A 24,806-nucleotide genomic window follows, 5' to 3' on the forward strand; every position below is an offset into this window, starting at 1 on the left:
GGAAGGTAGAGGAGGGGGAAAGAAAATGAGACTTGTGCTTCGCTCCAGTGAAAGTATCTGACTCATGGCTGATTGTTTATTATGGCGAATGGCTCTGTGGTCCTCTCAGGAAGCCGCAGGAGCATTACTCATTAAACCAGAGAGGAGATAGGGATGGAGTCTGTCTCCTCCTACATATTTACCCATCTATTCCTCCGTTTAAAGGAAAAACCGGGAAACCCCACAATGCATTAACTCTCAATCTGCCCCCTGATAGCTAATGTGAATTCTATTTACTGTGCACCCCATCGGACTGTCACCGGAGGACAGGAGCTCTGTGGCTGGCAGATCAGAGATGTTTAGAGAAAAATGCTAAGGCCAGCTAAGTGTCATGTCTCCTATCTCATGCTGTCATCGCTGGAAATAGAGATGACACTCCGGAGATGGATTGGGATGTCTTGTCCTCATCAACCCCCCACCAGTAACTTCACTTCTTATCTGACACAGGGGGGAAGACGGAAAGTAGCATAAACAAGGACACACACACACACACTCCCCCCCTCCTCTTTTTACATCCCCTCTGAGTTTCCCGGCGCTGACAAGTGCCTGCCAATATCTGTTTCAGTGTGCACACTGTGCTGCTTGGTGATCTTCAGGGAAAAAAACAAGATACAAGGAGATGATTGATGATACTATGTGACAAGGAGGGATGGACACAGAATCTGTTGAATAAATACAATTATTATCATATTCTTCTAGTTTCTCCACAGGGATTTATAGTAAGCCTCTGTCAGACTTCGAAGAATTCACCTTAATATATTTCTGTACAGGACCTATAGCCCAGTTTTCTCGTGCTGCCTTCAGACGCCTTTCACAAGCTATTTAACCCTATGAAACCAGAGTATATTGGTTTGATTTCTTAAAATGCAGTGACCAAACTGGTAAGAAATATCCCACCAACTGCAAGAACTTAGTTAAAGGTAATGGTTGTTTTTATATCTTTTCTTTTATTGTGTGTCTCTTTTTCTTTTTTTGAGTAAGTTTTGTTTATTTTTTTCTGGTTTTGGGGCCATGTGTTTTTATGTTTATGTATGTTATGTTTCTGTTGTTATGCTAACTGCCATCTTCCAGTGTTTTTTTTTTGTTTTGTTTTGTTTTGTTTTGTTTTTTTTGAAAGAAATCAAATCAATTGAGAGCGCAGGATGAAAGTACACAAAGAAACTTAAAGAGAAAGAGCCACGATCTGCGGGTAACGTAGGCCAACATTTTACTATAATAAGAAGTCTTGGTAAATGAGTTGTAATAATAAAAACACACTGACATTCAGCACCGTCCCTGTAGCTTTGGCTGTATTATATGTGACATTCTGGCCACTCAAATTAACATTTAATTGAAAGGAGAAAGAGAGAAAGAAAAGTCGAGAGAGGGAGAGAGAGATAAAGTCATACTGACGGAGCAGGAGGAGGAGGAGGAGGAGGGAGGGAGTGAAGCAAGGAAGTACTTAGAGAGGAGACGCATCATCTGTGCAGTGGTGGAAGCAACATCTCCTGGTTGCAGTCCGACAGCACAGCAAGAAGCGTTTCATTTCTTTCAACAGTGGGTTTCTGAAACTGTTGTGTGACGCGGCGATGTGGATTTATAAGCTCATTTTCGGACTCTTCATCATTTCTTGTTCTGGTAAGTTTGGCGAAAACCATTTTGCTCCTTAACGCCCGCCACTGCGCTGGAGCTGGTGTCAAAAACGCGTTGGTTTGAGCGCCGTGCAAAAGAGTCATTTAAGAGATTTTTATTAATATAACTTAATCATCAATGTATCTAGGTTTGTGTTTTTTTAAGAGTGACATCTGTTATTTATCGCATGTAATTCTGACACGATAGTGTAGACGAGGTGATTCTTAGTTATGACAACATTTCTTAAGTTCCCGGAAGAAATATAAAAACAATACTTTTGCCAAGACTGCCGATCAAACATCGGCTTTTAAATCTCAACTCCTACTGTCGGACTATTGCGCCCGCTCCGTGCCAGAGCGCATAACACCGCATAGGGACGCATTACTGTAAAACATGCATTATCTGAATGTGTCACGAGATAAATACAAGCTATGATAAAGTGAACAGATACAACCCACCGTACTGCAAAATGACCCGTATTAAAATCAAATTAGCGCTTGAGTCATCCTGTAGTCCTAACAGAGAGCGATTTTGCGGCTCATTGCTCCTAAAGGCGCTCGGGCAGAGAAACTGCCGAGACGGTAAACTCAAGTTGAGGATCGGACAAACATGATGCCTCTGTGATCCTCAGGTTGCTCACCAACTAACACCCAGATAGCCTACTGAATCTGTAACAGCAGCAGTTTTGATGTCTTTATGCGGTTTAGATAATAGAATAGGGAGCTTTTCAAGCACCTTTCCAGCAGAAACACCACGAGTAAGTTTTTTTCCTGTGTTGATAAAAGCTCTTGAATCGACTGAATTGCATACAGGTAGAGAGTTGAGATAGGTAGGTAGGTAGGAGGAGGAGAAATACGTGTCTATCCACGTAAATGTCTAACTGGCTGACTGATTGTGTGTGTGTGTGTGTGTGTGTGTGTGTGTGTGTGTGTGTGTGTGTGCGTGCGTGTGTGCGTGTGTGTGTGTGTAAGCCTTTCATTGGGGGCAGTGATAAATGACTGCGCATCCTATTAGGTTTTAAGATTAATAACAAGTAATTCAGAATAATTTACAAATTGCATGTTGTTGCACAGTGTTCTCTAACTAGCTAATGGGCTCATTAGCAGATTATTCACACTGTCTATCAGACCACACAGAGGGGCTACTAGTTTGTTTGTATGTATGTATGTAATCAATAAATAATAATAATAATAATAATAATAATAATAATAATAATAATAATAATAATAATAATACAGCTTGTACAGCACCTTATATTCCTTATATGGCAGAAGAATTCAGGTAAATATATTAAGAAAAAAAAACATAAAACAGGCAGATATACCTGCTTGTATTGATGAGGCTACACTTAATGTACATTATAGTCATTAGGGGTGTAAATCACAAGTTTGATCACAATACAGTATTATCCTTTGATTCTTTGGACAAAAATACAACATTTGCTGATATCACTAAGTCTGGCACAATTTCAATTAAATTCAGGGGCCTGTGATCAATATGAGAACATCACTAAATTTTCATATTGTGTTTTTCTTTACTGCTTGTATCTAGTGCTAGACTGCTTGCACTGTTTGAATGTTTAGGAAGGAATTGTTCTTGAATGGAAAATGTGATACAGACATGCATTTGGATTTCAAAAGAAAGGCATGTCCTCAAGATGGTGATATGTATCTGTGTTTTTACTTTGCATCAGTGATATTGGATTGTTTATCATTGAATCAATATATTGATCCAGGTCGGTGTATCGTTACACACCTAATTGTTGTCAGAGCCATATGCCTTGTAATTAGAGACTAGCTGTAAACACCGATGAATGGTCATGGATATGTCATGTAATTGTGTATCAGAGGGCAGAAGAAATGCACTCCAGGACTACCAGAAGACTGAAGGGATACGGTTGGTGGTCATGTCTCCAGATGCCTCTCACCTGACTAAAAGCAAGAAGGTGAGCATGGCAAAGTGTGCCAGAGCCTGCAGCCGCAACAGAAGACTCCCCTTCAGCTGCAGGTATGTCTGCTCTTATACTGTAGCTTCACTCTTTTAGCTGCAGGGGTTTTGTTTTTTTTGTAACGAGTAAAATAACTCTCCCACAATGTAAATGAATGGCTGCAATGCACAGAGAGGGAAGTGGTGGTTCCTCAAGTTCCTAAATTATGCATTCCACATGTGTAATGCAGTGTTGTCCATCTGGTTCAACTGGCTTCTAACTGCTTCACATACTCATGTTAACAGCTGTGTTAACTGTCCTGACATGCTTCACTTTCCCCCTTTCTCTCATCCTCCTTTCCTTTCCTTCTTGTTCTCCAGAGCGTTTCTCTATGATCATAAAAACAGGAAATGCCAGTGGCTGTCGTTCGACAGGAACTCACCAGGAGCTCAGAGCCAACAGGACTTCAACTACCAACTCTATCAAAAGAAAGGTGCCCTCTACTGTTCCAACTTTACTCTCTACCAACTGATACGGTGTTGCCTCCTGTGACAATATCTGCAAATATGTCAGAAAAACTTGGTCTCACTCCCAGCAGCATTGCTTTAGTGCACTCCTCATTGTTTTAAAAATTATGCAGGATCATTTTGCAACTCTATAAATACCCATTTTCAGAGTGACTGTAGCTTTGTTATCACGCCATCCCTCAAGAGCATGACAAGGAAGGGCAAGGACTATTGTCGTGTTTATTGTGTCGCAGCACATTATGGTTCATTTTCTGTCATTAACTTTGTGTAAACGATGGAAACCCCCGTCCCACTTGACTCTGACTGACCACAACAGTGAACATGCAAGCTGCGAAGCCCATTTTACTGGATCCAAATGTTTTGCAGAAGATTAGGAAAACAGATTCGGCTCTTGGCATTGTCACGTCCTTGTTAAGCTCTGCATTATAGCTGAACATCTCCTTCTGTCTGTTTTCTTCATCATCCACACTGGCTGTGTGTACACAACACTGCAATGAGGTTGTTGGCTCATCCCACTCACTCACTCTCTTTTGCTGTCATCTCGTCTCTGTCTCTCGTCCTCTGTCTTTCAGACTATGTGAGGGAGTGCATTGTGGGCACAGGTCAGAGCTACAGGGGGCGGAGGTCAGTAACAGTGAGCGGTATCCTGTGCCAGGCCTGGGCCTCGCCTATTCCTCATGAACACAAGTAAGAATCTGATTTTCACCATAATTGTTAAAACAGCTTCTTACTGTTAGTGATGCAATTAGCTAGTAGCTAGGGGCTAGTCTGTGTGTACATGAGTATGATATATTAGGGGTTGATTAGGCTCCAGGGAGCAGTCATTCATCAGAGCTGACCTCATTGTTATGCTTTACAGAGTCACAGATCATTTCCTGCTGCATCCCTACTGTTTATCTAGGTGTGTGTGCGCATGTGTGTGTGTGTGTGTGTGTTTTACTGGGATTAGGATCATATCTAATATGCAGCCTTTGGTTAAGCTTTAGGTATATCCCTCAGCTAAATTCCCAGATAAAGCTCTTTTTTCAACACACAGGCTTACTTTCCGATGCAGTGTAGATCCCCGTAGAAAAAAAGAGCCAATTAAGTGGAGTTAAAAGACAAAAGATGCAAGTGAAACAGCGTCTTCTATAGGATTATGTTAGTTAGCACTAATTACCCGGTAAGCTACAAGATAACAGCATTTATCCTTTACAAAATGTCTAGCAAAGTATTTTGTCTTATATTCAGTCTACTGTGGATGTAGTTTATCTTAAAGGTGCAGTGTGTAAGATTTAGGGGGATATATTGTTAGAAATAGAACATAATAAAAGTGTGTTTACACCAGTGTATAATCACCTGACAATAAAACTCTGTTGTGTTTTTCGCTACCTTATTTGAGCAGTTTATATGTACATTAAAAGTGGGTCCTTGTCCACGGCGTCTGCCATGTTGCACCAACGTGTCTTTGGACAAACCAAACATCGTCTCTAGATATGTAGATATCCATTTGTGTCTTTACTTGCTTGTGGCTTTACTGGCTTCGTAAGTTAGAGCCCCTTAAGGACAAGCCAAACAGAGTCTGAAAAATACTTTTTTTTTTTTTGTGGGAAACTGCTTTATTCAGTGTTTTTACTGGTTTAAAATCACCAGGTCTGTTAGTTTAAAAGAGTAGGAGACCTCTGTGAATAATTAGGCTACTGGTAAAAACATCCTGCAGTCTGGAGTTATCGGAGAAAAGAGGTGAGCACACATTAGTAGGTGCTGGAGTAGCGACCCATCTGTGACGAGCCAACAAACACTGACTTGTAACACCAAACTACATTATTTAGTATTTTTCAAGGCCTATCTAAACTGCTAGTTTAGATCCCCCGGACCTCTGTGGTTATTTGGGCAGTTTGCGCTTGGCACATGAGGGCAGTTTCAGTTGGTTGCAATCTGCAATCATCACTGCTAGATGCCTCCAAGTCCTACACACTGCTCCTTTGAGTGATTTTTTTCCCCCAAAAGCTATCATGGTCTCCAAAACACAACAGTATGACACAAGTGACATGCAGTATCTTTTCCTACAATCTATGCTAAAATAAAGAAAAGACTGCAAAACTTCGCGTCAAGGGAGGACAATGTTGAAAAAACACTGAGGAGAACATACCAGTAAGTTTATGGCCTGCCAGATATTAATAACCATCAGAGAAACAACACGTCTTGGACTTTTATTATCTTTGAACCGCATGCTACCTCCTTCTGTCTCCACTCCCCTCTACTCAGAGGTATTAAATGACTTTGAAAGGCTTTGTAGTGAGATGTCGCTGCGGCAGACGAATCAAAGAGGGCAGCGTACGTTTGTACCTCCAGTGAACCTGCTTTATCCCGCTGCTATTAATGTCTCTGTAGATCAGGTAATTAAACCCAGGCGCTTTGTATGTTTTATCAGGCAGCTTACAGGCTTGGGAAACTCTGACACACATACACATACACGCACACACACAAAAGAACAAATTACATTCTTATCAGTAAAAGGTTTCTCCTCTTTTTGATTGCCCACCAAAGGCCTTCTTGTTTCTGTAACTGTCATTACCCACTCCAGTAAAACACTACTCCAAAACTTTATCTTTTCATCATCATGTGGAAAAACCCAGCCCAGACTCAAAGACAATATGTCTATCATCACAAACGGTGACCGCAGCCATGTGCTTGCCTGATGTAGAAGATATGAGTCATTTGTCAGTGTGTTTACACTACATCCAGAACCAGCGTCTCAGAAAACTAACATTGCTTCTACATATTAATGTTTTTTCTCTCATTTATAACATCATGTCATCGACTGTTTGACCCCTTAGTGGTGCAATTAATTAACTTTAACACAAAATTAACACTTGTTAATTTTCACTGGTCATCTTTTACAGGCAGGTTTCAGCGATCAGAGTTAAACAGCAGCCCACTTATAAATAAGTAGGGGATTCGTCACTCTGCCAGAGATGAATAAAGAGAAAACAGAAACTGTGACCTTGGATGTTTTTCAAAAAGAAGTTGCTCTGCATGCCAGCTGAAACACTTGGCAACTGTTCTTGGTACATGTGTCTGTTTGTTTAACTGCGGCTCTGCTCCTGACAGATTCATGTCTAAGAGGTTCAGGAAGAAGGATCTCAGAGAAAACTTCTGTCGCAACCCAGACAACTCCACTGCCGGCCCATGGTGCTTTACCACTGACCCACGGCCTCACCTCAGACACCAGGAGTGTGGCATACCACAGTGTTCACAGGGTAGGCTACACACACTCAGACACACACAAAATATGTCTGCACTGTATGTGTCTGAGTGGGCATTTATCTTAAAATAATGCCCATTCCACATTGCAAATTGCCTCACCAATTGAGTCTTGATGGTCTAAAATGAGCTGCGGTAAATTAGGCAATCACATAGTGCCTTGGAATAAGCAACGCTGGTTCTAACTGTGCTCTACATCTGTGTGTATATGTGTGTGCGTGGGGCACAGATTTTCTTTATTTGCCGCGGCCAGCTGCAGTCGTTTCCAGGTGTGTGGTTCAGTTTATGCTGTCCTCTCTCATTCCATCAGATTCAGGTTTTGTAAATGGTTTGAACCCACAGAGACTGGTGTTGGAATGTTAGAGGATATTAATCCCCTGTCGTCTCCTATGGATAAACTCTTAGCTATTTCATCCATCCCTGTGGCAAACGTGGAAGGTAACTGCTGAGTTATGAGTCCGTATGAGTAGAGCTCGTGATGACAGAAAAACACTTTCCCGCCGGTGTTTCAGCCTCTATTTTACATCACACGATATTACTGTCAGACACTGATGTCTCCCTGAAGAAAGGGATGATAATGACCTCTGTTATCTAATCTTGGGGGATTCATGCTGTCAGAGGGGTTGTTTCCTGTGCACGTATGACACTGGATCACCTTAATGAGGAACCAGGCTGTGGCTCGATAAGACAGGATGGGAACCCTTCTCGCTCTCCAACTTACATGTGCTGTCCCTCTGGGTTATCACAAGTTGTACAACAGATATAATGACTTTTTATTTTGATAAAGAACATGCACTCCTTGAGGAGAAAATGACTGGAAGGGTTTCTCTGTGAATTAGCTGCTCCTAATAGGAAACATACACATGGACACGCAAACATGGCGTGCGCAAACACACATGCAGCCAGTGGTATTAAATGTGCTCTGTCATGACAGCAGCGGACTCATAAACATCTGTTTTTAATCTCCGTGCTTTCTGTTGTTTACACTAGGCAGTGTGTGCTAGTCAACATGCAAAACGTGGTGCTTTATTTACATCAAAGATAATAATGCTATCATTAGTGGAAAGCCATACATTAATTGTATGTGTATAATGTCTGAACTTAAGAGAGATCTGTCATGAGTTTATGAAAGATTTCATTGCAAAATGTTGCATAACCATATGGGGGCAGAAAAACATGTCATTAAAGTTGATCCACTATGTCCACGTTCATTGCTGTGTCAGCCCACAGCTGTACAACTAAAAGAGTCATAATATATTTTCATTCTGTGGTCCTAATGTTTTTGGGAGGTATTTTATTTTTAAAGGGATACTTTGCCAATTTTCAGTCAGCTTTGTATCATAATAATAATGGGTTGTATGTGTAAATGAACTGCGATTTCTGCTGACTGTAAGGCTCTAGTGAACTCTTTGGCTGCAATATGAAAATTTGTGAATAAGAAGCGACTGCCATACTGTGTGTTGTATTGTAAAAACAAAGGCTGAAAAAAAGTGATATAACTGTACAATTAGGCAGCGCTGATCAAATATGAACCAAGAGACTGTCACTGTGTTGCCTATTTCTCACCTAAAAAGTTTTTTAGAAATATATTTTGGCTTATCTTTTAACTGTAATTCAAGATCATTTGTTACCAGTCTAGCGTAAGTGGAAAATCGGCCAAACTGGCATTATGCCAACGACCAATGATTGCGTTTATTTGTCCGGTAGGGCAGAGTGCATCCTGGTATTTGTAGGTCTTCTACCTCTAAAGCAAATACAAATGCCACAGCCCAGTTGGCACAGTTAGATTTCTGAGTCCAGTTGATGTTGTCACGGAGCCATTGTACTGACACTGAATTTTCGTCACCTAACGTCGAACCTAAATTCATCCAGAAATCAAAATCTTATGATGATGGTGGCCAGCTTGGAGTCCTTTTCTCTGTTTTTACTGGTCATGTAGCACCAGTCTCAAATGTAATTGTGTCTTTCTACTGCATATACAGCCTAGTTCCATAAAAATGCCATCTTTACAGCCGTGAAATATTTCTTTAAATTTGTTGATCCACAATGTCCACGCTTATTGCTTTGTCATATCAGTAACACTAAAAGTATCACAATTTATTGTCATTCTGTGCTCTCAATTTTACTGGCCTTTTTTCTGAGTTAATTTTGATGGTTTGATTCTTTGTTTCTCTAAACTGTTGCTCTGTATTTGTGAATGTGTGTGTCTGTGTATCTATGTGTGCATATGTGTGTCTTTGCTGCGTAGTTGAGTGTATGAACTGTAATGGGGAAGATTACAGAGGACCCATGGACCACACAGAAAGTGGAAAGGAATGCCAGCGCTGGGACCTGGATGATCCACACAAACACCTGTACCACCCCAAGAGGTAACACACACACACATGCATCAGCATCACTCAGCATCGCACTAAATTGTGCATTCTCAATTACACTGAAGCCCACACACATGGATGCATAAAATGTAATAGCAAAAAATCATGACAATACTTTATGTAATGTTAAGCTCAAACGATAGTGCTCTAACTCTGGAGTGATTTGGAGTCAGTCAGTGTGCCTTTCCCTAAAGGATCAGAAGCCAGTGTGTAGTTGTATGTTTTTATCAGGACTTTGCTGGGAAAATTCTTCATTCACTTAATTGGTCCAAATTCCTTGAAGTTCTCAGTAGATTATAAAGCAGCCATGAGATAAGCTTACACCTATTATAGGGAGGCCGTATATTTCAGGCTGTATTCCTCACTTGTTTGTGTATGTGTGTGTCAGCTGTGTGCGCGTGCGTCCGTGTGCGTCCGTGTCAAGCGAGTGTTCCAGCTAGTCGGACGGCAGGTGGTCTGGATTAGTGGGGACTCGTTAACACATCCTTAATCATCCCAGTGTTTGTGTAAACGAGGTCCCAGACTGCTCACAGCACTAATGTAATGAGAGGGTCCCACAGCCTGATACTGCACGCCTGGAGGCTGGAGGCCTGGAGGGATGTGGGACTTTGGGATGACTTACTGTAGAACACCTGTAGTGGTGCAGCCTATTATCTTCCTCACTCCCCTGAGCTCTGAGCAGATTCACAGATGGAGTCCTTGCACCATTCCAGTTATTTATGCTTCAATTGCGTGCAAGAGTGAATTGTCTCTCCACTTTTACTCTGTTCTCCTAAGGATTCAGAAGCAGCATGGAAATATAACTCTCAATTCAGGTGCCTTTGGGCTTTAGGAAACGTGACAATTACTGTTTTGTGCTACTTTAACTTAACTTCAAGTCTGAGAGCTGTGCTATTAATCATGCAACAATGTTCAATTCTATTCGATTTTATTATTTGTCCCAGAAGGGGACTTGTGTGGAAATTTGTGTTGAAGCAAGTTTAAAAACTTAGGAAAACACATAAAAGCACAAACAATATGACACAGAAACATACATTTGTGTACAGGGTGACTTGCACCTGTCCTTATTAAAGCTCCACAAGAGCAGATTAATAAGTGTTTACCATAAATTTATAGGACCTATAATAGTTCAGTGAGAATTAAACATGACAAACGTCTCTTAAAAGCCTTACCATTACTAATGGAGTATACATCACCATCAACAGGTCGTGACAGTCACAATAGTGCCGCATCAGGACTGGCACGATGAGGGCCAATGCTGCAATATAGCACACAAGTACAATACTGTTACCTCTCATCAACATCGTTGTCATCATCAATACTACAAGTACAACATGTACTGCTACTATCATCATATCAACAGCATCATCATGTGTCCTGGCAACGTCCTTCTATCGTTTCTGTCTATACATTAAAATTGTTATGTTGCATGTTTTGTATTAGGTACCCTGACAAGGGCCTGGATGATAACTATTGTAGGAACCCAGACGGGCGCCACAGACCCTGGTGCTTTACCACGGACCCAAACACACCCTGGGAGTACTGCAACATCAAAGTTTGCGGTGAGCATACGTGCATGTTTGTTTGTGTGTGGTTGAATGTCTTGCACGTTAAGTGGAAAAGTAGAAGTCTATGCAAGTCTGTGTGTGGGTGTGTTTGTGTGCTGTAAAGGCCCATGAAGTGTGACTGACGGCACCAGTATTTACAACTTCCTGTACCTTTCGTTTTACCACTCCTTTGCCCCCTCATTGGCTTATATTATGGGATACACACACACACACACACACACACACACACGGACACACAGTTCCCCTTAGTTCCCTCTTTGGTTTGGCTCTCTGTTATGTCTTCTCTAATAGCAAGAATGTTTATTTTTCCCCTGCGCCACTGGACTGCTGTTTATTGTTCTATGCCAGCTCTCATGTGCGGTGGTCAAACAGCACTGGGCTCAGTTACTGCTCCACATTAACCTCCTGTTACACATACTGACACAATATCAGGGTCACACACACACCTCAAGCAGATTGTTTTCATTACACCTCATAGGTTTAGCGTAAGGAGTGGGATTGATGTGTGAGAGCCAGGTGTGTGTGTGTGAGTCACGTCTGGCTTTGTGTTTTGGGTGTCTATACTTAGTAGCACATAAGAAGACACTGCATGCTCTTAGTTGACCTATAATCAGTGCCGAGTCACTGAGACAGCCGCTGTGGTCCTCGAGAACATAAAACAGAGAGTGAGCTGGTGTTATTGTTGGGCTCAGCTTCTTTCTCCTGGGTCTGTGACTGGTCCGTTTGCCTGCTAGAATCATCAGCCGTCCTGGCACCATGTTTACTAGATGGCACTCCTCCATGTGGACCCTGTGATTCACTGTTCCCCCCTTCTTTTTCTCCCTCTAAAAATTGTCTCCCCCTCCTGAGCTCTCTCCATCTCTCTCTCTCTGATATGGGAGTTTGTTGGGAACAGACCAAGTTTACGACCCAGTTAGTCTTAATCAAAACAAGGCAGAGTGGAGAGAGCAAGAGACAGAGAAACAAAGTGTTCTTTTGTCAAGGCCTGCGCTTTTGTTTACTGTCACAACTGGTGCGTATCTATTTTTAGACACATTGTATGGGCAGAAAATGTCTGTTTTAGAGTCTTGAAGATATGCAGCTCTGCACATGGTCGGATACAATCACGCGCAATGTTCAGGCTAATGAACTTGTGCAGCTCGTGCGTAATGAGCAGCCCTTCTATAAAGAAAAGTGAAGCAGATAAGATTTCCTGCCTTGTTTTTCCAATTTTTGCCATATCAGCCTCATTATGCTGTGGCTCCTCTGAGCCTGTACAGTGAGCTGTTATGTAGAAAGCAGGTGGCCAAGACATTGAGGCTGTGTAGCCATTTGTCATGTCAAAAGCACTGTCACACTATTTCCTCAGCGCTAAATCATTTTACAATTCATAATTGTTTGAAATTGTTGGTACATGTCTGAAAACAACCTGATTACAACCAGTATTTGAGACTCTCATGCAAACACTTGAGCAACACAAGAGCCGAGGGTGTGTACACAGTTTTTTTTCTGGCCAGTTGATTTGGGCATCACTCCTCACAGGAGCAAATTTTCCGTTACAATCTGGACCATTTGGTGTTAACAGTTGGGAGGTAAAATTCTGCACTGTGTGATTTTTACGACCGAAATTGAGATTTCAACATCACATGTGTGAGTGGGAGAAATAATAATAAAAGAGCAGGGAAATGGAAAAATGTATAGTATGCCATGTGTGATATAGAGTTTTATCCATCCATCCATTTTCTGTAACTGCTTATTCCATTCAGAGCCATGGGAGTGTTATAGTGTTATTCTATAATCTATATAAATCTGGTTTATCAAGGTTTGAGTGTAGTGCAACAGTTCATCTGAAGTTCATCACACTCTACAAAGTTCGCTCACCTCCAACTCTCCCTGCAGTTCACAGTCTCCCACATCTCTCCATCCACCATTTCAAACTAATTTGACTTTTATCTGTCTCTGTTTTTTCTCTGCAAATCACAGCATAAAGTGGCAAGCCAAACTATTTTTGATAAAGGTCTTTTTTCTATTTTGGTACAGTCACACAGTAGCTCTAAAGAGGGGGGACAGTGGGTGGCTACGGCCCGCCTGATACACTTGCTGGCCTCTTAAAAATAATTGGTGGTTGACATTACTTGCTTTAATAGGATAAGATATGTATCAGTATATTGTGAAACTATGCAACCAAAGGCATCCATTAGTACCAACCATGTTGGCATAGCTGGTCAGAAAAAGGGCTAAGTTACCCTTCAAAGTTGACCTAAATTTTGATGAGGATTTACCACATTTTCAAAGATTTTATCTCCACCTGAGGATTGAAAATATGTCATATATGGGTACCCATTTGTCTTCCCTAAACCTTACTTTCAGTAAATGTTTCTATCCATGTTTTCCATCACTGTACTTCAAATTAAAGCTGTATATTCGCCCCTTTAAGGAAGAGAACAACCAGCCTATTTGAAATCCAATAAATCATTTAACAATGTTGTGGAACTCAAAATGTAAACTGGGCTGGTAGTAGTCTGTACACATTAGATAATTAGTAACATTAACCACAAAACAAGAAAATAAAAGAGAAAAAAAACAGAAAAAAAAATTTGGGGATAAGATTGAAATCACATTTGAAAAAAATTGCTTACATGGAATGACACAACTGTAATCAATAGCCACCCACTATTTTGTCTTGTTCTCTGCGTTCATATGTGTTTTAACTTAGTGATTATATTATAGTGAATTTAGTGAATATGTTAGAAAAGAGCTGCATGCAAATCAAAGCAAATGTGAAAATAAAAAGCTTGTCTTTTGGTGTTATGTTGAAGCATCTCTCATGTCTGCAATAATAGATTTTTAAGTTTATTTTAAGTTTCAAGTGTAATTCATTTATAGATCACTTGAAAAAGCAAAACAGGTTACGCACTACAGTGCTTCACAAAGACAGAAATAAATGTATTCACGTACAAGCATAGAGACGTGAGTGCACAAATTGCTAAAACAAGATTAAAATGAAACTAGTTTGAACAGAATTTATACCCAGGGAATTATATACAAATAAAACAACAGGTTAAACACAATTAAAAGTCAGAGAATAGTAGGTCTTCAGGTGCATCTTAAAAGCATCAAGAGACTCTGCCAGTCTAATGGCCTCTGGCAGGCTATTCTACAGCTGAGGAGCCTTAACAGAAAAAGCTCTGTCCCCAAATGGGACATAGTCAACATGACGTGGTGGGTGTCTCTAAGGGGTCTGGTAATACTATAAGGGGTAAAAAGTTCAGAGATGTACAGTACTGTGCAAAAGTCTTAAGCTACCATAGATTTGCAGTTTTAATAAAGTTGTAATGAGGATATAGAAATATTTATATGAGAATATTCACATTTTTAATACTGTATAGATATTTCTTGTATGTTCTGGTTGTATTTAGTAAAGAGATCAATGAGAAATAAATATGTATGATCATTATAACCTTGCTAAAATAACAAAGTTCAAGGTGGCCTTAGACTTGCACAGTACTGTATGTAAGGGTGAGATTTACGGACATTTCAAGGGGTTATGAAGTTTATCTTATAATGAACGTGTCTGGATGCAAGAATAGGTTTGATGTGGTCTCATTTCTTGGACCTTGTTTTTATAACCATAAAAAACTTGCATAAGCTTGAGCTGTTTGAAACGACTGGACTACATTGATATCCTAATAAAACTATTTCCTTTATTAGGTGTGAATAAAAATGTGCTATGTGTTGCTTTGCCCCAAATTCACCCACCACTTATTATATATTTGCTCTTTTACAGAAACACCTCCTGAAAGTAATGTAGTGGAAACAACTGAGTGTTACCAGGGCAGAGGAGTGGATTATAGAGGGACAGTGGACGTGGTGCCCACCGGACTCATCTGCCAACGCTGGGACTCTCAGTATCCCCATAACCACACATTCATACCTCAAGCCTACCCTTGCAAGTGAGTCAGACACCATCCGCTCACTCACCCATCTGCATGCGCTCATATCTGAGCAAATTATTGGATGACTTTCTCTGTTGTTTCCAGAGACCTGAGAGAAAACTACTGTCGGAATCCAGATGGCCAAGAATTCCCATGGTGCTTCACTACAGACCCAAGAGTCCGCACAATGTTTTGCACCAACATCCCTCAGTGCGGCACCAAAAACAAGCCCGTCAGTGGTGAGAGACTCAACAGCTTTATTTGACACTAAAAACAGCGAAAACAAAGCTGATTTTCACTACATCACGAGCAGAGAAACAGTCCACATTTTCATACTTTCAAGTTCACATGAGACCCTGTAACCACACTCATTGGCTTGTAACCATGTTTTCGCCATCCCTGCGGAGTACTGTAGACCTATAGGACTGTGGGAAGGGCTGACCACCTCGCCTCACATAAACAAACTCTGACAGCAGCTCAGGATCATCAGGTCTCCCTGGACAGTGAAAGATGGAGTGGAAGGATTAGTGCTGGATGGGAGTCTTTCTGGGGTAGCAAGAGATTTGGAAGTAAAAGATGCAGATCTATGGCTGAGTACACAAATGTAAATTTCCCAAGGGATTTTAGGGATGTCTTTGAGGGTATGTGGCCTTGCTTTGGGATTAAAAACTCCCTCTGAGGTTGTGTTGTGGTCTACCCTTGAAGGCTGAATACGTTCCCATATAGAAATGAGATGCAGGGTGACGGACAGCATCTTAAGCTTATTTATGACTCGTGCTTTTGTAAGGCATCATTGTAGACGACCTCTTTATGTTCCCAGCACTGTGGATTCTAGATCCAATGACAACCACGATAGATCAGAAACTAACGGTTGTTTTAGATCCTCTGCATTAAATTGAGTATTTTTATTTTAGTAGTTTGGAGTGCAACAATACTGTATGACAAAGAATGCACAAAAACTATTGTTGCAGTGATGAAGGTTTACAGATGCTTTGAAATTTCGAGAACTGCCTGTTGTGCATGTTTTTTTCTTCAAAGCTGTTTGTTCACACAGAAATAAAGTATGCCTGTCTCATTTTACGTCCTTTTTTTATCCAAATACAGACTGCTATGAAGGCTTTGGAGAGAATTACCAAGGAGAGCAGTCCAGGACTAGATCAAACCTTCCCTGTGCTCCCTGGAGAAACCACAGCAACAGGTCAGCCCGCTGCATCCCCGCTACTTTCTAACCTAATAACTTTCCCAAACCCCTCCATGATGTACAAACCAGACCCGCACCATCAATAAACTGCAGACAAGCGCTTCTGCTTAAAATAGAGATCAAGATGTCACACAGCTCTCAAACATGTAAGCCATCAGGGAAGGTCTAAATAGTGCATTTTTTTTCTTTTCAAAGGAAATCACTGATAATGACCAGGAGATATGCTAATTTCATGGGTATCAACATAAAAAAGAGTTCTTGGGAATTAGCTCTTTGTGAAACAAGCTTGTGCATGACAGCCCCAGCGTGCAGGGTTTGTGTCTGTGTTTTCGAGAACCATGTGTGCGAACCTGAGACGCGGTGGTTAGTGCGGAGAGGCGCCCTAATATTGACCTCTAGTTACGTCTTATTGTTGTTAGCGGATCAAGTCGGGCCTCCTGTTCCTCGGAGGAAAAAACGGCTCCTGCGGGTGCCATGACTAGCCTCTCCAGCATCTCCTAATGGCTGGAGAAGTGTTTCCCTGAAGATGACCTAACTCAGCAGGAATGACTCCGAGTGATAACTTGGCTGGGGGATATACACTTCACTCCTCACCTTTGACCCCAAAACCCTCCTTTGTAGGAACACTTCAAAGCCAATCAGCTCCACTGCTTGGCTCCTGCCCAGGGGTCAGAAGTCAGGGTTAGAGAGTCACAGTGAGAGTGGGCTGTTATGCTAGCTGCTAGAAACGCAGCACACTCTGAATCACTGCCATTTGGTACCCCAGCATCTCTCTCTTATGTCTCCCTTTTCCTTTACAATTCTCCACCTTATCGGTCAAGGAATTCTGTGTTGGAAGAGTTGTGTTTTAAAAGTCTTGCAAAAATACCCTCGTGTGGGATATGTCTGCATGTATGAGATATGTGAGTGTAGGTGGGTGCATACTGTCTCAGTGAGTAATTCCTTTACAAATCACCTCCTTATCTTGTCCAGAGGGACAGAGCCTACACAGCTGTGTAGTTTGACTGTCCAGATCCTATCTAGTGAAATTTGTTCAGCTTTACTAATGGTAATAAATCACCAGCAAATCCTTTTGACTTTCATCAGCAGCCGGATCATCTGCTTAAAGGGGGGGAAAAAAAACTTCCTTTTGTTTTGAAAATTGTCTTTTGGGCTTACCGAATGTTGATGAAAGATAAGTTATTGGATCTTTTATGTTTGTGTGTTTGTCCAGTGGCGAGAGGGGCATGCTGATGGCTGGCCTGGAGGGAAACTACTGCAGAAACCCTGATAAAGACAAACATGGTCCCTGGTGTTACACCAACAACTCTGCCATTCCGTGGGACTACTGCAATGTAAAACCATGTGAGTACACGGGAGTGTGTACATGCAAGCTGCACGCAATCACACACACAGACACACAGTTGGGAAAAATAATCAGTGACACTGTGAAATTGGAAGTATTCATTCTTCTTGGTCAAAGAAAAGCTACTGTAGATTTGTTTGCACTCTGGATTTCTGTCTTGCTTACGCGCACACACACACACACACACACACACGCACGCACACACGCACACGCACTCCCACATGCACTGTTTGTAGACCTGTCTACACTTGCAGGTCAGTGTGTGTCAGAGGAGATTCACAACTCATCAGGAAGACAGGGGAGGGCTACTTTTAACTATTCCCACATGGACCAAGAGCCAGAGGCATCATGACTGTGTGTGTGTGTGTGTGTGTGTGTTTGCCTGTTTTTGATCATGGTTCTCTATTGGTGGCATAGTGCTTCTGTCAAAACTACACAGGTATCAGCGGTTCTTCTGGCCACTGCACATCTGTTTTTCTTACAAACCTCTTATTGGTTGTTAAAAGACTATTTTGCGTGTTTTAAAGATATTTACTACATAGTGGTTACTTCACATCACCACTTATCACTTTTTAAACAATGCTGTTGTGTTTAAGAAAATTCAATATATTTATTTTACTGTTAGATATCTTTTTAAAATTCCATTAATGTTGTGAGGTAATGCTTCACTAACACCAAATGTTGACTTTGATGGATTACACAAATTAAACAGGTTAAGAGAGTGTGCTAATTTATTTTCAGACTGTACAGAAATAAATAGAAACCAACTACTAGCTGGAAGTACAGGAGCAATTTGGCAAAATCTAACACAGTTTAACAGCTACAACTTGTAAGCCTTGGTAAGGTGATTTAAAGCTTGTTACATTCAAAGCCCTCCACATTCAAAAGAAAAAGATCATGACAAACAATAGGGCCCTGGCGGCTACTGCAAAATTTGCACCCCTGTGTGAGGTCGCCTCTTATCTTGCATCGGTTAATACTCCCTGATCCCTTGTTTGTCTCCTCTACTTTCTGCAGGTGATGCTTCACAGAACACCATTCCACTGGGTGAGTGTCTCTGTCTGCTCATCTGTCTGTCTGTGTTTGCAAGTGGCTCAGCTGCTGATCTGTATTTGATAGCCTCCAAGGCAAGTAGTGGTGTTTTCAGAACCTCATGGAGTCCTTTTTATGTCCGGCTATTATGGCACATAATGCAGGACATCAGGTTGTCATGGTGGCATCTGTTTCTGTGTGTGTGTGTTCTTCTGCATGTAATAACTAAAGAACAGCAATGAAACCCTTAATCTTTTGATATATGGAGTTTAAATGACATCAATGTGTTGTATGAACATACTCAATAATTACCTAAATTAATGGCCTCATCAGAATGAGTGGTTATGTTTTATATATAATGATGATTATGGCGGATCATTAGGCAGCTGAAGTGCCTCTTGTGTAAACAATATGTCACTGTTAACTACAGTATGTCTGTGCCTGTGAGTGTTTATTTATGTCTTAAATTAAACGCATATTACATTACATGACGAATATAAATATATTACTGTGTGTGTGTGTGCTTGTGTGTTTCTGCTTTTCCAGGTGAGCTGTCCTCTGTGGGTTGTTTTGTCCATAAAAGAACCAGAATTGTGGGAGGAGGTCCGGTGGGCATATCAGACGGCAGCTGGATGGTCAGCATACAGAAAGGGTATGAAGGCGCATTTCATATTCTACGCATTTTCCTCCACCACTGAAGAAGAACAGTAGGCCATCTGGCCCAGACCACCCTTGAATTCATAAAAAAATGCAGTGGAATTGTTTTTATCCTCTCATTTTTGCTTTCAGTGGGGGTTTGAAATGCGGTTTGAGAGGCCTTTCTACTATGCTTTGAAGCAAATGCATGCAATATTTGAGCAAATGTGGTTGTGTTTTAGATGCATTAGCAGCCTTGATGCTGAACTTTTCTAATCAATCAGTAGCTCAATAGAGAATTGAGCTTGCCTAACAGTAAGAAGCCAACTACCTGTAAATTTCAATTTTGACTTCATTATGTCAATTTGAGTTAGTTTAGATAGAAATGTATAAGTCTTACTTCTTCTCCAAACAATGCCAGCAACTTAACAGCCCAAATCAGACTTGTAAAATAGACTGTCTACACTGCAAATGCTATACATCAGTGATAACTCAACTTTGTCCCCCCAAGCCAAATCTGGCCCTTGATAGGGTGGCCTGCTGACTAGTTTTCACTAATTCACAATGATAATAAATTGATTTACGCTGGGATTTTTTTTGGTTAGCACTTTGAATATAAATAGGGTGCCAGAGCACATAAAAAGGATAAAAAGCCCTTAATGTCCTCAAATCCTAGAAATGCCCCTGCATACACCTGCCCTGTCTGGGGCTGCCTGTCCAAGATTAGCATTTTGGCAAAGATGAGTGTTGACAGCAAACATTCAAAAATTGAAAATGGGCAATTTAATGAGAAATGGACATACGGACTTGTCTTTTTTTCACCTTAATTTTTAATATTTATTAATTTTATCTGATAAGTATCACTACTGTTTGTTTATTACTTGGCCTCCTGTCAATTTGCAAAAGTGGCCATCTGGCAAAGCAAGATGAATAAACCTGTAAGACGTGGTTCCATGAACCAACATTGTATGTTAGGTTTTCCTTTAAATTTTACATTCTTTAGTATTTAAGTTTTTTATAATTATGAAATAAGATCACTTTTTGTGCTGTATTTTAGAGCTTCCCTTGATTTGTGCTCTTTTCAGGTCACAGCACTGGTGTGGGGGTTCACTAATACGAGAAAAGTGGGTGCTCACTGACAGACAGTGCTTCTCCTCATGGTAACTTCAATGCTCGCTATCTGTGAATGTTGCTTCTTTTCATTTGCTTGAACTGTGACCTGCATTTTGCTTTTATACCCGTTGTGTCTTAAATGTAAGATTTATTTTTTCAGTTCATATGTGTTTCTCTTTATTCAAGAGTAAGTACTTATCTGACTCTACAGTTGCGACTGTCTATCCTTGTCGGTCTGAGCTTTAAGAGAACAATAAATAAATGATTACTTTTATTAACTCTCTCTTCAGCGTTCCAGACCTCAGTGAGTATCGGGTGTGGCTGGGAGTCTCAGATATTCAAGAGGGCGCTCCTGACTGGTCCAAGAGACAGGAAGTCAGTATAGCTCATGTGATATGTGGTCCTGAGGGCTCCAGTTTAGCCCTCATAAGGCTGTCTAAGTGAGTGCCTGGAAAAATAATCTCAAAGATATATTGATATGCATTTGTGTGTGATGTTGATCATGCTTTTTACTTTTCATTAAATACGTCCAGGCCTGCCCTTCCTGCAGACAATGTCCATACTCTTCAGCTCCCCGTGGCTGGGTGCTCCATCCCAGAAGGAACATTATGTAAAATGTATGGATGGGGAGAGACCAAAGGTACTGATATTCTATATTCTGCATGGCTGTTGTATATCTCCTCCAGGTCTGCAATATATTGCATTTATATTGCATTTCTCCTGGATTTTTTTGTATAGTCTGGAGGCACAAAAGTATATTGTAACCCCTCTCTCAAATAATTGGTATTTTATAGCTCAGGCCATATGTTTCTCAACTCTGCTTCTTGTTGGGTGGCTCAATATACAGACTGCATCACAGAAGATTGATATTTTTAATTAAAGTTTTTTAAAAAATGTGCCATAATGTCTGTATAAACCATTCAAGACTTCCCTCCCTGCTCTTAAAACATAAACATGTGCTTAATATGATAAAGCACTATATTATATTGTGCTGTTACAAAACCATGCCGAAAACCTTGAAGCTCTACAATACAACGATGTCATTTGTACTGTGTTCGCTACAACAGAACAGAGGTAATGAAGTACAACTAGGGATGTCAACGACTGACCATTAATTGGTTAACTGCCAAGAATATTTTTGACCCGTTGCACATGTGAGTCTATATGTTAATTTTGTTATTCTCCAGTTTACTGCACAGTGCACCACCCGGGTCTGGTAGGAGGTAGCTAGCTTGCGGAGCCCCTCATTCAGCAATTACCAATAGTAATGCCATTCCGACCCAAAGACTATATAAAGAGCGAATGCTAGCATGGGTGCTTGGGCGGAAACAACCCCACCATGGATATCGCTACACAAAATCAGTCTCTCAATGACATCACCACCACAAGATGGCAACGTCCGCTATCACTTAAGCATAGCGGGGATAAGTGGGGGCGTAACGTCCATCTTTCTCTTCAGTCTATGAAAAAAACAGTAAAAGTAATGACATTTACATTACGAAACATTAAAATTTCACCGCCTTTAAATTGATGCAACACTAAAGCTCACTAAATCAACGGACCACCAAACTAAAAGGAAACGCCTCTTTTGTATTTCACATCTTTTTTTCCTTCAAATATTGGGTTTCAGCCTATAGAGGGCAAAACTAAACTCAAAACCTGCACCCTTTTACTCCTGCAGGGACTGGCCATGATGATATACTGAAGGCGGTTGATCTGCCCATTGTGAGCAATGCGAGGTGTAGAGAGATGCACAGAGGGAACCTCCACATCACCAACACCAAGATCTGCGCAGGAGGCAAGAGGAATGAGGGAGTGTGTGAGGTAAACTGTTACTCATTCATATTGTTTTCCCACTGAGGTGTTTTAAGATATAAACATTAGGCCAAATAACAGTTTTAGTGATCAGAAGGAAAAATCTTCACTAGAATTCAAATGGTGCCTTCAGTCCTTGTTGGTATACAAGAACAGGCCTTTAGACCTTTTGGATAACATAATTGTTCCCAGTGTGATTTTTTAGTATATTAGTGTCTTGGTTCAAAACAGAGCTTTCAAAGCTGAGTTTGATCCACATCTCAAACAAATGTTCTTTGAATCCGTAGGCTTAGTATTCAGTCCGTTGTAAATAGAACAGCTGGAGACTGTTGCACTAAATTTCATCAGTGATCAAAGCCTTGGTTTTGTGGTTTCTAGCTTTGGAGGAGAGCAGTCCATGTTCACAAATACTGATGGTGCTGTCTGTCACTGAGAGCTTAAAGATGCATTTTGCTTCCATTTAACCCTGTCATGAGTTTAAGTAGTGAAGATAGCCATTTCTCCACCAGCAACGTCAAAAAATGTACTATGTATTTCTTCTTTTGCAGAGGGATTACGGCGGCCCTCTAGTGTGTCAAGATGGTGAGATCAAGGTTATTGTGGGAGTAAGCGTCCACGGCAGAGGATGCGCTCGGGCCAACCAGCCTGGCATCTTCATCAATGTGCCCTTCTACACACAGTGGATCTACAAGGTCTTCAAATATTACCCCAACCCTGAGACTCAATAAAGCACGAGACAGAATTAGGGGGACTAAATCAAACCTAGAGCCTCTGTAAATCCAGCTGTGCACTCAGGACACCTGGTTTCTATGTTGTTCATACCTACATAGCTTACAGATCAATAAGAACCTGATCAGAGCAGTCTTAATAGATGAATGCATGGGGAAACACTGTGATTTAAACACATCCTAAACTGATTCTTTAATTAATTTGGGAGCAGACCAGGCAAATATTTGGTGTCATCCATTTTTTCCATGGTTTTCTTTTGGTAGCAAATCCACCAGAGTGGTATGTGTGTATGTGAATATTCTTTATTCCTGGCATTACTTGAATGTTTTAACACCAAAGTGCAGTGGTTCAGCAGCTCCCTTTGTAGAGTACATCAATGGGCCACTTAGAAAACTATCCAGTGGTAGGGCAATGTTAAGGGCACTCACGTCAAGCCTCACGCATCTCCAGGGGGATTAGATAGAGTGGTCCTTACTGTATATAGTTATTTTAATGAGTGTATTTCTGACACTCTAAAGGTGATTTGGGTCTTATAGATCTATGACAAGAGAAATTAATGTCGTGGTAGGCAGATAAATGATGTACAGAGTGTTATCTACATTTCAGCTTTCAGCCAAGTTTCTGTCTCATAATGATGTCCGCTGTATGGGAACACCAAAATGAAGTCCATTTTCAGTATTTTAATGTTATTGCAAAGCCACTCACTGTATATATGAATGTGCTCTTTACATCCTGTGTAGATGTAAGGAATATATGGCCGGTCAGCGTTAAAGCATTTAAGAAAAGAAAAAAAAAAACAGCAGAAAATGTAATGTTGATGCTCTTTCTATACAAAATTGACATTAGACCTTTGTGTTCATCTTGTGTGAGTCTGTGTGTATGTGTGTGTGCATCTGTTTTTGTAAGTTTTTTCTGCAGCAACGTCAGTATGCAAAAAAGAAAACTGCAGAAGGAGAGAGTGTGTGCGTGTATGTTTGAGCCTGAGCTGAATGAATTATCATCTCCCCACACTCAGACCTTGGCAGACCTCCAATTTCAATCCACTCTGGATATTAGCGTCACAAAGTCTGTCACTTCAAACTTTGTCATGGAAAAGAAGGGACAGTCTCTGTAACTGCATTGTCTGTAATGGATGCTTCACTGAGATCACTGAACAGCCCTTGAAACAAATTAACACATCCTTTTTTAAGCAGTGTAAATGATTGAGGTGGCTTTACATCACAACTGCATACTGTTTGTATAAGAGTGACAATAGTTGTGTGCGTGTGTGTGCACTGAAAGAAATTGCAAGCTGCTATATTCTACAGGTTGTACAGTACTGTTTCATGTTCTCTGTAAAATGTACATTCATTATAAATCTCATGTCATCTTATCCACTATGCTAAATGTTAAACCCAATTTCAGCAATTATTTTAAATGTTTTACAATGTCTGTCACTATATTAAATGTGTTTTTTTTTAATCTATGAGTTTTGTTTTCTTTTCATATTTTAAATGTCGCATTCGGCCTATTTGAGTGTTCTGAATGCAAATGTGCATCATCTCAGCCAATTCTCCTGCTTGCTGTATAATTAAGCTGTTGTGCTTCCCTACCAGAAGATGGCACCACAGCAGCATTGAGACTATAAAGATGTCTTGGTAATCTTACTAATCTCTCTCTCTCCTACACACACACACACACACACACACACACACACACACACACACATTCCCAATCTTTCGTCACACT

The 24,806-nt window shown here is 40.8% G+C and overlaps 1 protein-coding gene across 1 annotated transcript; it reads left to right on the forward strand.

Moving 5' to 3' along the window:
• Positions 1 to 1,491: 1,491 nt before the first annotated feature.
• Positions 1,492 to 24,539, forward strand: hgfb (hepatocyte growth factor b). Its single transcript, XM_042496612.2, has 18 exons — positions 1,492 to 1,656; positions 3,498 to 3,657; positions 3,958 to 4,070; positions 4,677 to 4,791; positions 7,198 to 7,346; positions 9,599 to 9,719; positions 11,169 to 11,287; positions 15,060 to 15,225; positions 15,313 to 15,446; positions 16,312 to 16,405; positions 17,622 to 17,752; positions 18,771 to 18,800; positions 19,332 to 19,437; positions 20,507 to 20,581; positions 20,825 to 20,974; positions 21,068 to 21,174; positions 22,216 to 22,358; positions 22,898 to 24,539. Exons 1-18 carry the CDS (start codon positions 1,608 to 1,610, stop codon positions 23,075 to 23,077), a joined length of 2,142 nt encoding a protein of 713 aa, XP_042352546.1. The 5' UTR covers positions 1,492 to 1,607; the 3' UTR covers positions 23,078 to 24,539.
• Positions 24,540 to 24,806: the final 267 nt, after the last annotated feature.

This window comes from Plectropomus leopardus, chromosome 7, assembly GCF_026936395.1.
Source record: "Plectropomus leopardus strain MGB_pleo_1.0 chromosome 7, ASM2693639v1, whole genome shotgun sequence".
Taxonomy (NCBI): Eukaryota; Metazoa; Chordata; class Actinopteri; order Perciformes; family Serranidae; genus Plectropomus; species Plectropomus leopardus.